Source organism: Neomonachus schauinslandi, chromosome 3, assembly GCF_002201575.2.
Source record: "Neomonachus schauinslandi chromosome 3, ASM220157v2, whole genome shotgun sequence".
NCBI lineage: Eukaryota > Metazoa > Chordata > Mammalia > Carnivora > Phocidae > Neomonachus > Neomonachus schauinslandi.
Window position 1 is genome coordinate 149,476,211 of NC_058405.1, and position 12,435 is coordinate 149,488,645.

Genomic DNA, 12,435 nt, shown 5'->3' on the forward strand with positions numbered 1-12,435 from the left:
CTATAATTGTCATTCCAATCAAAACCTCAATGGAATCTTCTGTGGAGCATGAAAAAATAATTCTAAAACTCATATGGAAGATCAAAAGCCCAAGAGCAACCAAGACAATTCCAAAAGAAAACAAGAGCAACTTATACTGCCAGACAGAAACATATCTTAAAGCTGTAATAAGGGAGACATTGTAGTTTCATCATTAAGTACAAACAGACCAGTGAACAAAGTAGCCCAGAAACAGACCAAGTTGCATATAAGAACTTGATATATGACAGAGGTATCATTAAAATCAGTGAAAAAGGCATGAACGTTATAATAAAAGGCATTACAACATCTGGCTTTCTAGCTGAAAAATAAAAGTTAAATGATGTCACATGCAAAAAACAATTCCAAGTACATTAAAGACTTAGAGTATAAAGAAGCAAAATATCGAAGCTATTAAAAGAAAATATGAGAACATCTTAATAACCTCAGTGTTACTAAGTGGGTTTTTTTTAAATGCAAAAAAGCAGAAATCATATAGGAAAACAATGGATACATTTCAACTCATCAAATAAGAACGTGTATATACCAAAAGATAAAGTAGCAAAGAGAAGTGTTCTTATAGTACATATAATCTACAAAAGTGAGGAATCCAGAATATATAAAGACCTATACCATCAATAAGAAAAAGACAAACAATCCAACAGAAAGATGAACAAAGGATGAGAAGAAAATCTAAATATGTAGCAAAAATACTAAGTATGGTCTAGTAGGATACACTAAAAATTAATGACAATGGTTACTTCTTAAGAAGAGATAATGGTTGCTTCTGGGGAGAGAAAAAAAAATGGCACTGAGGAAAGCAACAAAGTGTACTGAAGTTTAAAACCTGTAGTATTATATTTCTTTCAAATAAATCTTAAAACATCAAGCAAAAATAAAATATTAATGTCTGTTCATCCTGGCTGGTGGGAACATAACTATTTATTATCTTATTCCCTGCAATTTAACATTTGAAACACGTTTGATAAAAAGTACTGCTTCACTTCCAGTGAAATCTGGAACATCAACTATGAAGACACTTTCATCCCAGAGTTCCTCAAGAATTAAGAAATGGTATTTCATTTTACATAGAAAACTGAGACCCAAGTTTTCTGTTTTCCAAGAAAGCCAGTTGTATGATCAGAATCCATGTTTTCATATTGACTGTAGGACAAATAGTAATTAAATATAGCTTACTAATATTAAAGTGTGAATTGTCCTGGAATGAGCCGAATAATCAGCTTTACTTATGCCTGACATATAGTACATAAAAGAGTAAATAAGAGTGTCTGATATTTTTAACAATTAATATTGTGCAGCTTATTTCTTGATTCCATTTTCAAAGCTCTCAGTGGAACACACGTACCAATGGCATTGTTCAGCATATATTCTTCTCTAAAGAAATCTTGAGCTATCTTCTGGTTTGCCTTTCCAGCTTCGGAGATCGCTACAAGAAAAAAAAAAAAGGAAGGAAGGAAGGGGAAAAAGGAAAGATTACGAATTTTTTAAAAAGTGCTTTCTAGTGGGGCGCCTAACTGGCTCAGTTGGTAGAGCATGCCAGCTCTTGATCTCAGAGTTGTGAGTTCAAGCTCCATGATGGGTATACAGATTACTTAAAAATAAAATCTTTTTTTAAAAAAAGTGCTTTCTAGTTAATACAAAGAGAATAAATTTAAAATATTGTGATATTAAGTCCTGGGAAACTCTAGAATGGTTTGTTAAAGTTTTGAAGTGTCCATGCCACAGACACAGTTAGCCCTAGATCCATGGTCCATTGTCAAAACTTCAAGGCAAAAATTCTTAAGGACTTCTTAAAAAGTGTTACACCTCATTTAGAACTTATATATTGCTACAAAATTCATTTTGACTCTTCTCTGTAGCACTTGAATAAACATTTGCTGGATATACATTTCAGTGGTAATATGGCTTAACACAAAGCACATTATACATACAGAAAAATATAAGTACATGTGTGCATGTGTGTACATACACTCCCAGCTCTACAATATATTTCATCTAGTCAAGTATTTCTGCCACATTCATTTCACCATAAAACATTTATTGAGCATCTACTGTATTCCTATTCCAGTCAATGGTATGACTACTATCAAACCATTCTCTTCCATACACTGCAAGCTCATATCCTTGTGTCTTTAAATCTTAGGAGAATTATCTATTAAAATACAAATTAAAATATAAACATATTTCTTCTTCTATGGGAAATAGTTACATAAAAATTACTGACTACAGATTTTTAGACTGATTTTAGAAGTCTGATATATCCGCCTTCAAAATGTTCCAAATGTTCACTTCTTTTCCTGGATTTTAAAAGAAAGATTTGGTGTCTATTTTTGTCCTTCTGGGGATTTCACTGATATATGTACACCCCCAAACCCTCATCTATTGTTTCTTATTCAGTCCTTACCACTACTTAGCAATTCTAAAAGGACAAGAGTGCAAATTATAATGCCTATGGAATGAAGCTCTTTTACCTCAAAAATCATCTTTGATTTACTCTTTTATTCTAATCAATTAGTTCCACAGAAGTTAAAATAAATTACATTCATAATCACATTTAAAAAATGTTTTTCTGAGTGCCCGTTTATCATCTTGGACTATGATCTTTAAAGCAACTAAATTTCCTGGAATTGAAGACCACGGCTTTATACACATTAACTAAAATAAATCTGTAATTTGTAACTGTATTTCCAAACATCAATATAGAGTTACACCTATATGCAAAAATAGCTCACAGAAGAAGCTAAAAACAATACATAAGGCTCTGCCCATCCGTAAACTGACAAGATCACAGACCCAACTCCAGAAGAAAGGTTAGCTTCATGCTGGAAAACAATATTTTAAAAATATTCATGTTGTGGGCGAAACAAATCCAAACACAATTCGGTTAACAAATCTATCTAAGCAATTAAAAAATTTAAGAATTAAAAATAGAATAAAAATTGATAGAATTAAAACATTAAAATTCAGTTACTTTAAATGTAATAGGTATCTGAAATTATGTCCTAAATCAAGCTTGTTTCTTCCCATTCCAAATATAATGGTTTATGTAAACTTGTAAATTTGGAAAATAGATCAATCCAAACCATACTGCCTTTAACACAATACAAAAATATATATATATTTATATATACGTGTATAGAGATATATAGATATACACATACACATATATATACACACATACAAATACAAAAAAAAAAAAAAAACAAAGAAAAAACCACCCCTGGACTCTAATCAGTTCCATAACAAAAATACAAAATGCAAAAACAGTTTTCAGTATATATAAAATACTGACAACCAGTGGTGAGAGGTACATGACTTTGATCCTGAGACCAAACATTTCTTCTCTTTTGTCTTTAATAGTTAAATGTATACAGATTGACCTAAAGAACTAGAAAAGAAAATATTTTTATCCCATCTCGGCATGTTAACTTAAACACCCGTAAAAATATATTAACAACAGGATGAATTTTATAATTAAGTACATTCTTGCTTTGGGATCATGCACTGGGGGAAAGCACAGGCACAGTCAAGGAAACATGTGAAGGAATGTCATATCTGGAGAATGACAAGTCACTCAACATGGCCAGATTGTCAGGTTATAGGACAAATTAAACTGAACATCAGCTAACCTAAAATAAAAAGTGGACTCACATAACAGGACATTTTGTTTAGGATGATTCAGGGAGAAAGACAGGATATATGAAGGGCACATATGTAGTTTAAAAAAAAAAAAAGCTATTCTCATTTTTCTAATATTTAACTACAATGGCTAAGTCATTATAACAAAAAAAAATTCTTAGATATAAAGCAAATTACAAAGTATTACAAAAATTTCCTATTAGTTTTATCAGTCTATTGGAGGGAGGGAAACATTTAGGTTGGGGGGGTAGTTTTTACCTCTGATATCACCCCCAGCACAGAAAGCCTTTCCACCAGCTCCTTTTATAATGATCAGGAAAGTTTCAGGATCTTGTTCCCAATTCTATCCAAAAGAAAAAGTAAAAGATGGTAAAAGCATATTATAAATACTAACTACAAAAAAAATCTATATGCATATATATGCATACATATGTACATATATACATCTATATAGATAGATATGTATCAATACATATAAAGTACCAGCTTTATAAAGTACATCCAGAAGAATGGATCCCAACTTCATTTTCTTTTCTGACATAAATTAGACACTATCTCAACAAGTTGCTAGATGAATACATCTTGTGATCCAAATTGCATGATGGCATCTGAAATCCTTGCCATGACAACTTTGAGACCAAAATGAAAAAAATATGGGCTTAAAAATATGTTACAGAAGCTTATATATCTGGTGAAAAAACAGAGCAAGAACCTTTCTATTGCGGTGATACAGGGCTCTGTCCTACTGACAAATTTATAAGCAATCGAGTGAAACCACTTATACTGATCAAATCTTGAAGTGATTTGAGGTTGGTTAAGGACAGCTAATAAATAAGTAGGATGAAAGAGTCAAGAGACCCAATGGAAATTCAAAAGACAACAACAGACTAAAAAATCAACAGGAGCTCTATAAATTCTACACTTGCGAATAGAAATATAAACCTACTTGGAAGAGATGTAGCTGGACAGATATGGCTGTCCAAAAGGCTAATGCAATATTGGACTACATTAACAGAAATATGGCATTCTAACATGGAAGTTTCTACTTTCCTCCACTATACGGTCTAATTCCAATCGGAAACACTTGGCTTATTTCTCTTTATTACATTTAAAGACATATTATATGGTGTCCCAAACAGACACACAGTATGGAAGAGAGACTCATCAAATGAAAATTAAGGAACTGGTAACCAGGGGAGAGTTAGTCTTTGTGGCTGACCATGTGAGGTATACTATTTCACTTCATCTCCACAACAGTCCTGTTCGATATAATCATCCCCATTTCACAGCTGAGGAAAATGACGAACAGAGAGATTAACACTGCCAAACTACACAGTTAATAAAAAGAAATCCAAGTTTTAAATAAAGTAGTCGGACTGTAAGTCATGCTTTTCCACTGCACCATGTAGTTCACTTAGAATAGAAAAGCTTATAGCCTTCTCTAAGATAGGCTGGCCAAGCAGTTCAAAAACAGCTGTCAAAAAGCTGTCACATGGGAAAAAAAAAAAAAAAAGCTGTCACATGGGGACGATCAGGACGCCTGGGTGGCTCAGTCAGTTAAGCATCTGCGTTTGGCTCAGGTCCTGATCTCAGGGTCCTGGGATCAAATCCCACAACGGACTCCTTGCTCAGCGAGGAGTCTGCTTCTCCTTCTCCCTCTCCCCACTGCTTGTGAGCGCTCTCCTACTGTCTCAAATAAAATCTTAAAAAAAAAAAAGCTGTCACATGTAAGAAGATTGGATTTGTATACTCATATCCCAAGAGGCAGAACTAGTACCACTGGTTAAAAGGTCAGAGAAGTACAGTGGCAAAACACAGAAAAGAAACATGGAGCTACGTAAAAGTGGAAGGGGCTATCTCAGGAAGCCATGAACTCCCTGTAACTAGGGAGGCTCCAGGATAATCACACAGGGAAAGCACAGAAGACAAGAAATCAACAGGGCTTGGGTGCTGATCCCAGATATTCTATGGAAGAGAATACCAGAAATGTTCTATTGAGATACACTTCTAAAAGGGTCCATATAATTTCTTTAGGGAAATTACAAACCTTCAGCTGTGGATAAATGTGCCGAATCATACTAACATTCAGTGCATTTAGGAACTTTGGTCTGTTTAGTGTTATCACTCCTGCACAACCTTTTCTTTCCAATAGTACTTCTGCTGCCTCCGTGTGCTTAGACATTCTCTGTGTAAAAAAAGGAAAACTTTAGGATAAAATGCATTAAGGTTGTGTCACAAGCCAACATCAAACCACATACAGGTACACCTCAGAGATACTGTGGGTTCAGTTCCAGACAACCACAATAAAGGAAATGTTGCAATAAAGTCAAATGATTTTTGTTTTGTTTTCCCAATGCACAGTTACTTTTATGCTATACTGTAGTCTATTAAGTATGGAATAGCATGTCTGAAAAAACAATGTACATATATTAATTAAAAAGTAACTTATTGAGAGGAAGATGATGGAGTAGGAGGATCCCTAGGCTCATCTTGTCCCACAAACACAACTAGATAATAATCAAATCATTCTAAATACCCCAGAAATCAACCTGAAGACTGACAGAACAAACTCCACAACTAAAAGGAGAGAAGAGGCCACACTGAAGAAGCAGCCAAGTTAAACACGCAGTAAAATATCATCAATTTTGGAAGTCACAACCTGCTTGATAATTATGTTAACCTTGCTTTATGACTGAATAAAACTGACATTCTGAAAAGAAAAAAAGTAATTTATTGCTAATAAATGCTAACCATCATCTGCACTTTCAGTGAGTCAGATTCTTTTCGCTGGTGGAGAGTCTTGCCTCAATATTGGTGTTTGCTGACTGATCAGGGTGGAAGGTACTGAAGGTTGGGGTGGCTGTGGTAATTTCTTAAAATAAGACAACAGTCAAGTTTGCTGTATTGGTTGACTCTTCCTTTCACAATTTCTCTGTAGCATGCAATGCTGTCTGATAGCATTGCACCCACAGTAGAACTTCCAAAATCCTCTCAAACCCTGCTGCTCCTTTATCTACTAGGTTTATGTAACAGTCTAGATCCTTTGTTGTCATTCCAACAATTTTCACAGCATCTTCACAAGTAGATTCCATCTCAAGAAACCCCTTTCCTTGTTCATCCCTAAGAAGCAACTTCTCATTCATTAAATGAAATTATCATGAAGTTGCCAGAAATTCAGTCACATCTTCAGGTCTACTTCTAAATCCAGTTCTCTTGCTATTTCCACCATTTCTGCAGTTATTTCCTCCACTAAAGTCTTGAACCCCTCAGTCATCCATGAGGATTGGAATCAACTTCTTCCAAACTCCTGTGAATGCTGATATTCTGACCTCTTCCCATGAATCATGAATGTTCTTAATGGCATCTAGAATGATGAATCCTCTCCAGAAGGTTTTCAATTTACTTTGCCTAGATCCATCAAAGAAATAACTCTCTATAGCAGCTATAGCCTTATGAGATACATTTCTTAAATAGTAAGACTGAAAATCAAAATTGCTCCTTGACCCAGGGCTGCAGAACAGATGCTGTGTGAGCAAGCTCCACGAGAGCTCTTGGCTGACCAGGTGCATTGTCAACTAGCAGTATTTTGAAAGGCATCTTCTTTTCTGAGCAGTAGGCTTCAACAATAGGCTTAAAATTTTCAGTAAATCATGTTGTAAACAGATACGCTGTCATCCAGGCTTTGTTGTTCCATTTATAAAGCAAAGCAGATCTAGCATAATTCTTAAGGGCCCTAGGATTTTCAGAATGGTCAATGAGCATTGGCTTTAACTTAAAGTCAGTAGCTGCATTAACCCCTATCAAGAAAGTCAGCCTGTCCTTTGAAGCTCTGAAGCCAGCCACTGACTTCTCCTCTCTAGCTATGCAAGCCTAGATGGCATCTTCTTCCAATAGAAGCCTGTTTCAACTATACTGAAGATCTTGTTTAGTGTAGTCACCTTCATTATCTTAGCTAGACCTTCTGGATAACTAGCTGCATCTTAGACATCAGCATTTGCTGCTTCACCTTGCATTTTTACATTATGGAGATGGCTCCTTTCTTTAAACCTCATGTTACTAACTTCTGCTAGCTTCAAACTTTTCTTCTGCAGGTTCCTCACTTCTCTCAGCCTTCATAGAATTGAAGAGAGGGCCTTATTCTGGATTAGGCTTGGATTAAAAAAATATTGTAGCTGATTTGATCTATCCCAACTAAAACTTTCTCCGTATCAGCGAAAGACTATTTCACTTTCTTACTCATGTGTTCACTGGAGTAGCACTTTTAATTTCCTTCAAGAACTTTTCCTTTGCATTCACAACTTGACTAACTGGTGCAAGAGGCCCAGCTTTTGACCTATCTTGGCTTTTGCCATGCCTTCCTCACTAAGCTTAATCATGTCTAGCTTTTGATTTAAAGTGTGAGGCATGTGACTCTTCCTTTCACTTGGAGGCCACAGTGGGATTATTAATTGACCTAATTTCAATGCAGTTGTATCTCAGGGAATAGGAAGGCCTACAGAGGGGGAGATGAAAGAACAGGAGATCAATGGAGCAGTCAGAACAGACACATTTATTGATTAAGTTCACTATCTTATACGGGCACGGTTCATGGTGCCTCCAAAACAATTACAACAGTAACATCAAAGATCACTGATCATTGTTCACCAAAACAATAGTGAAAAAATGTGAAATACTGTGAGAACTACCAAAATGTGACACAGAGACACAGAGTGAGCAAATGCTGTTGGAAAAATAGCATCAATAGATTTGCTCTACTGATGCAGGGTTGCCACAAACCTTCAATTTGTAAAAAACACAGTATCTGCAAAACACAATAATATGATATATGCCTGTACATCGATGCAAATCTTTCACACAATGGTAACTCATCAAATGGATTACCAGGTACTTCCAACAAAGATTTCTAAAATTATTTAGATTCTGTAGATAAGCAAAATATACATACCAAAAGTATATACACAGTATATACAAAGTATACACATAGTAATTAAATCTTTTAATTTTTGAATGAATGGAGTCAACTGATTTATAATAGAACCTAGTCCTAGAATTACTTGGACTATGAATAATCAAGACAGTGTGTTTACAATGCTACCCACTCACTCTGTTCATGGACACATACATATTTACATATAGAATGTATCTCTAGATAGATACATAAGACACTGCTAAAATGATTGCCTCCAGAAATGAAAATCAGACATGAGAGAGGGGTGGGACTTTTTGCTGTATGGCCCCTTTGAACTTTTTGAATTTTGTACCACATATATTTACTACCTATTCAAACCAATATTTTAAATATTTTTTAAAAAAATAGGAGTAATAAATTAGATTTAAAAGGTACCAAGCCATTTCCAGAAGGGAATTTCATTAATAGGCTTTATTCCAGAGGACTTCCTTGTTTGACTATAGGGTCCCCTGAACCCCTGTAATGATCCCACATGCGTGGGGGAGTTGGGAAGACAGGACAACATGCATATACGTGTGCCCTGACAGCAGCCCCGATTTCCTGCTAAACCATACACTGGCTTCATGGAGCACTCCAGAGGTTTTAAGGAAGGGTTTTCATGAAGGAAGGCCCAGAGAGCCATGAGCATCTTTGTTCTCCCACTGGAAATTCAACTGTATATAAGGAAGAGCAAATGTTAAATCATTTAAAGAGAGCTATTTTTCATAGTTTCCAGTACATAAATGTGTTTCAGTACACACTGTTGTAAAACAGTGTTTCTACTTATGTTCTTATACATCTGTTGTTGTGTTTATTCATCCTCTAAGTTCTGACTTTTAGAAATAACAATAAGTCTATTTTTTAATCTGTTAAAAAAAAAAGTACTAAGCTATATGACTTGTTTTCTTACCTTATTGGTACCAAAAAAAAAAAAAAAAAAAAGTGGTAAAAGAAAACTATACACAAAAATCACAAAAGAAACCAGACCAAAAGGGATACCAAGTCCACAAGCAGACAAAGCCTTCCCCCAGACTTCACTATCACCTTCTCTTTCACAGTCCGACTCTACCAGTTGTAAGTGCCTGGCTTCTCAGATTTTCTTCCAAGTCCCTACTGACCCACTTGTGGTCTGACCCTCCTACTCCTCCTCTAGACCCTTTCATACCTTCTGTCAGTATTGTGGAAGATCTTATTCCCATTACCTTTTATTCCATAAAACTGTAGGGGAGAAAAAATAATTTTCCCTCTACCCTTCCAGGTTCTTAGCTAAGAGCCCCCCTGTAATAAAGACAGATTAACAGTAGAAAATTTTCATTTCTTAAGGGGGCCCCACAAAGATGTGAGACCCAAAGGCAGCCAAGCAACTGAGGCTCATAAACCATCCTGAGCTAAGGAAAGAAACAGGGTCTGGGGCTTCAAACGGGTAGGAAAGCAATTCACCAGGAAGTAAAAAGAGCAAATGTTTAGTTTAATATTTGTTTAATATTTGCTCTGCCATGCAGATAAGTCTCAAATATAAAAAAGTTATACTATGTGTATCCCTGCTATCCTCCTGGTACAATCCTCCTTTCTAATTTCTTTCAGGCAGTTGAGAGGGAGGGAAAAAGTGTTTCCTGAGTCTGCTGGATCTTGATTGCCTTCAACTCAAAATAACTCACATGCCGAAGTGACAGATTTTAAGGGTGGTATATTCTGCTCCCCTTTGAGACTTTTCTTGCTTCTTGAGGTGGGCCTGTATTGCTATATACTTCTCTCTTATGATCACTTTCGCTGCATCCCAAAGATTTTGGACCATCATGTTTTCATTTTCATTTGTTTCCATGTATTTTTTTTATTTCTTCTTTAATTTTCTGGTTAACCCATTCATTATTTAGTAGGATGTTCTTTAACCTTCATGTACTTGTGGTCCTTCCAAATTTTTTCTTGTGGTTGTCTTCAAGTTTCATAGCGTTGTGATTGGAAAGTATGCATGATTTGATCTCACTTTTTGAACTTGTTGAGGCCTGATTTGTGACCCAGTATGTGATCTATTCTAGATAATGTTCCATGTGCATGCAAAAAGCATGTGTATTCTGCTGTTTCAGGATGAAATGTTCTGAATATATCTGTAAGGTACAACTGGTCCAGGGTGTCATCCAAAGCCATTGTTTCCTGCTGATTTTCTGCTTAGATGATCTACCCATTGCTGTAAGTGGGGTGTTAAAGTCCCCTATTATTGCATTATTATCAATGATTTTCCTTATGCTTATAATTAATTGATTTATATATTTGGCTGCTCCCAGGTTGGGTGCATAAATATTTATAATCGTTAGATCTTCTTGTTGGATACACCCTTTTATTATGATACAGTGCCCTTCATCTCTTGTTATAGTCTTTGGTTTAAAATCTAGTTTGTCTGACATAAGTATGACTACTCCGGCTTTTTTTTGATGTCCATTAGCAGGACAGATGGTTTTCCATCCCCTCACTTTCAATCTGCAGGTGTCTTTAGGTCTAAAATGAGTCTCTCGTATGCAGCATATAGATGGGTCTTATTTTTTTATCCATTCTGATACCCTATGTCTGATTGGAGCATTTAGTCCAGTTATATTTAGAGTGACTATTGATAGATGTGAATTTAGTGCCATTGTATTACCTGTGAAGTTGGTGTTTCTAGAGATTTTCTCTGTTCTAGTCTTTGTTGCTTTTGGTCTTTCTTTCCCACTCAGAGAGTCCCCTCTAATATTTCTTGCAGGGCTGGTTTAGCGGTCACAAATGCTTTTAGTTTTTGTTTTCTGGGAAACTCTCTCTCCCCTTCTATTCTGAATGACAGCCCTGATGAATAAAGTATTCTTGGCTGCATATTTTTCCCATTCAGCACAATGAATATATCATGCTACTCCCCTCTAGCCTGACAAATTTCTGTGGAGGGATCTGCTGCTCACATTATCTATCTTCCCCTGGAGGTTAAGGATTTCTTTTCCCTTGCTGTTTTCAGGATTCTTTCCTTATCTCTGTACTTTGCAAATTTGCTACGATATGTCTTGGTGTTGGCCTGCTTTTGTTGATTTTGATGTTTCTCTGTACCTCCTGGATTTGGATATGTTTCCTTCCCCAGGTTAGGGAAGTTTTCAGCTATAATTTGCTCAAATAAACCTTCTGCCTCTTTTTCCCCTCTCTTCTTCTTCTGGGACTCCTATGATACGAATGTTATTAAGCTTTATTGAGTCGCTGAGTTTCCTAAGTCTACGTTCATGATCCAATATTTTTCTTTCCCCTTCTTTTCAGCTTCATTTTTTTTTTAAGATTTGAGAGAGCACACAAACACGTGTGCACACGAGCAAGAGGAGGGGCAGAGGGAGAGGGAGCAGACTCTCCACAGAGCAGGGAGCCCAACACAGGGCTCGATCCCAGGACCCTGAGATCATGACCTGAGCCAAAGGCAGCCACTTAACCAAATGAGCCACCCAGACACCCCTTAGCTTCATTATTTCCCAAAATTTTATCTTCTATATCACTTATTCATTCCTCTGCTTCTTCTATCCTGTGGTCATTACATCCAGTTTTGCATCTTGGCTATAGCATTTTTTATATTGGCCTGACTAGTTTTTAGGTCTTTTATCTCTTTAGTAAGAGACTCCCTGGAGTCTTCTATGGTTTTCTCAAACCCAGTTAGTATCCTTATGATTGTTATTTTAAATTCTGGTTCAGGCATATTACTTTTATCTGTTTTTATTAGATCCCTGGCCATGACCTCTTCTTGTTCTTTCTTTTGGGATGAATTCCTCCACCTTGGCATTTTGTCTAGGTAACTGTGTATGTGTTAGGAA

The 12,435-nt window shown here is 36.0% G+C and overlaps 1 protein-coding gene across 2 annotated transcripts in view; it reads right to left on the bottom strand.

Annotated features, from left to right (window-relative positions):
- Positions 1-12,435, bottom strand: part of HIBCH (3-hydroxyisobutyryl-CoA hydrolase) — a 102,103-nt gene that overhangs the window by 71,439 nt on the left and 18,229 nt on the right. For both annotated transcript variants that reach the window (XM_021703343.1, XM_021703344.2), the window contains exons 3-5: positions 5,726-5,863; positions 3,937-4,021; positions 1,385-1,465 (exon numbers count right to left, since the gene is read on the bottom strand). In XM_021703343.1, coding sequence (XP_021559018.1) covers positions 1,385-1,465; positions 3,937-4,021; positions 5,726-5,863 — 304 coding nt within the window. The remainder of the gene's footprint in view (positions 1-1,384; positions 1,466-3,936; positions 4,022-5,725; positions 5,864-12,435) is intronic.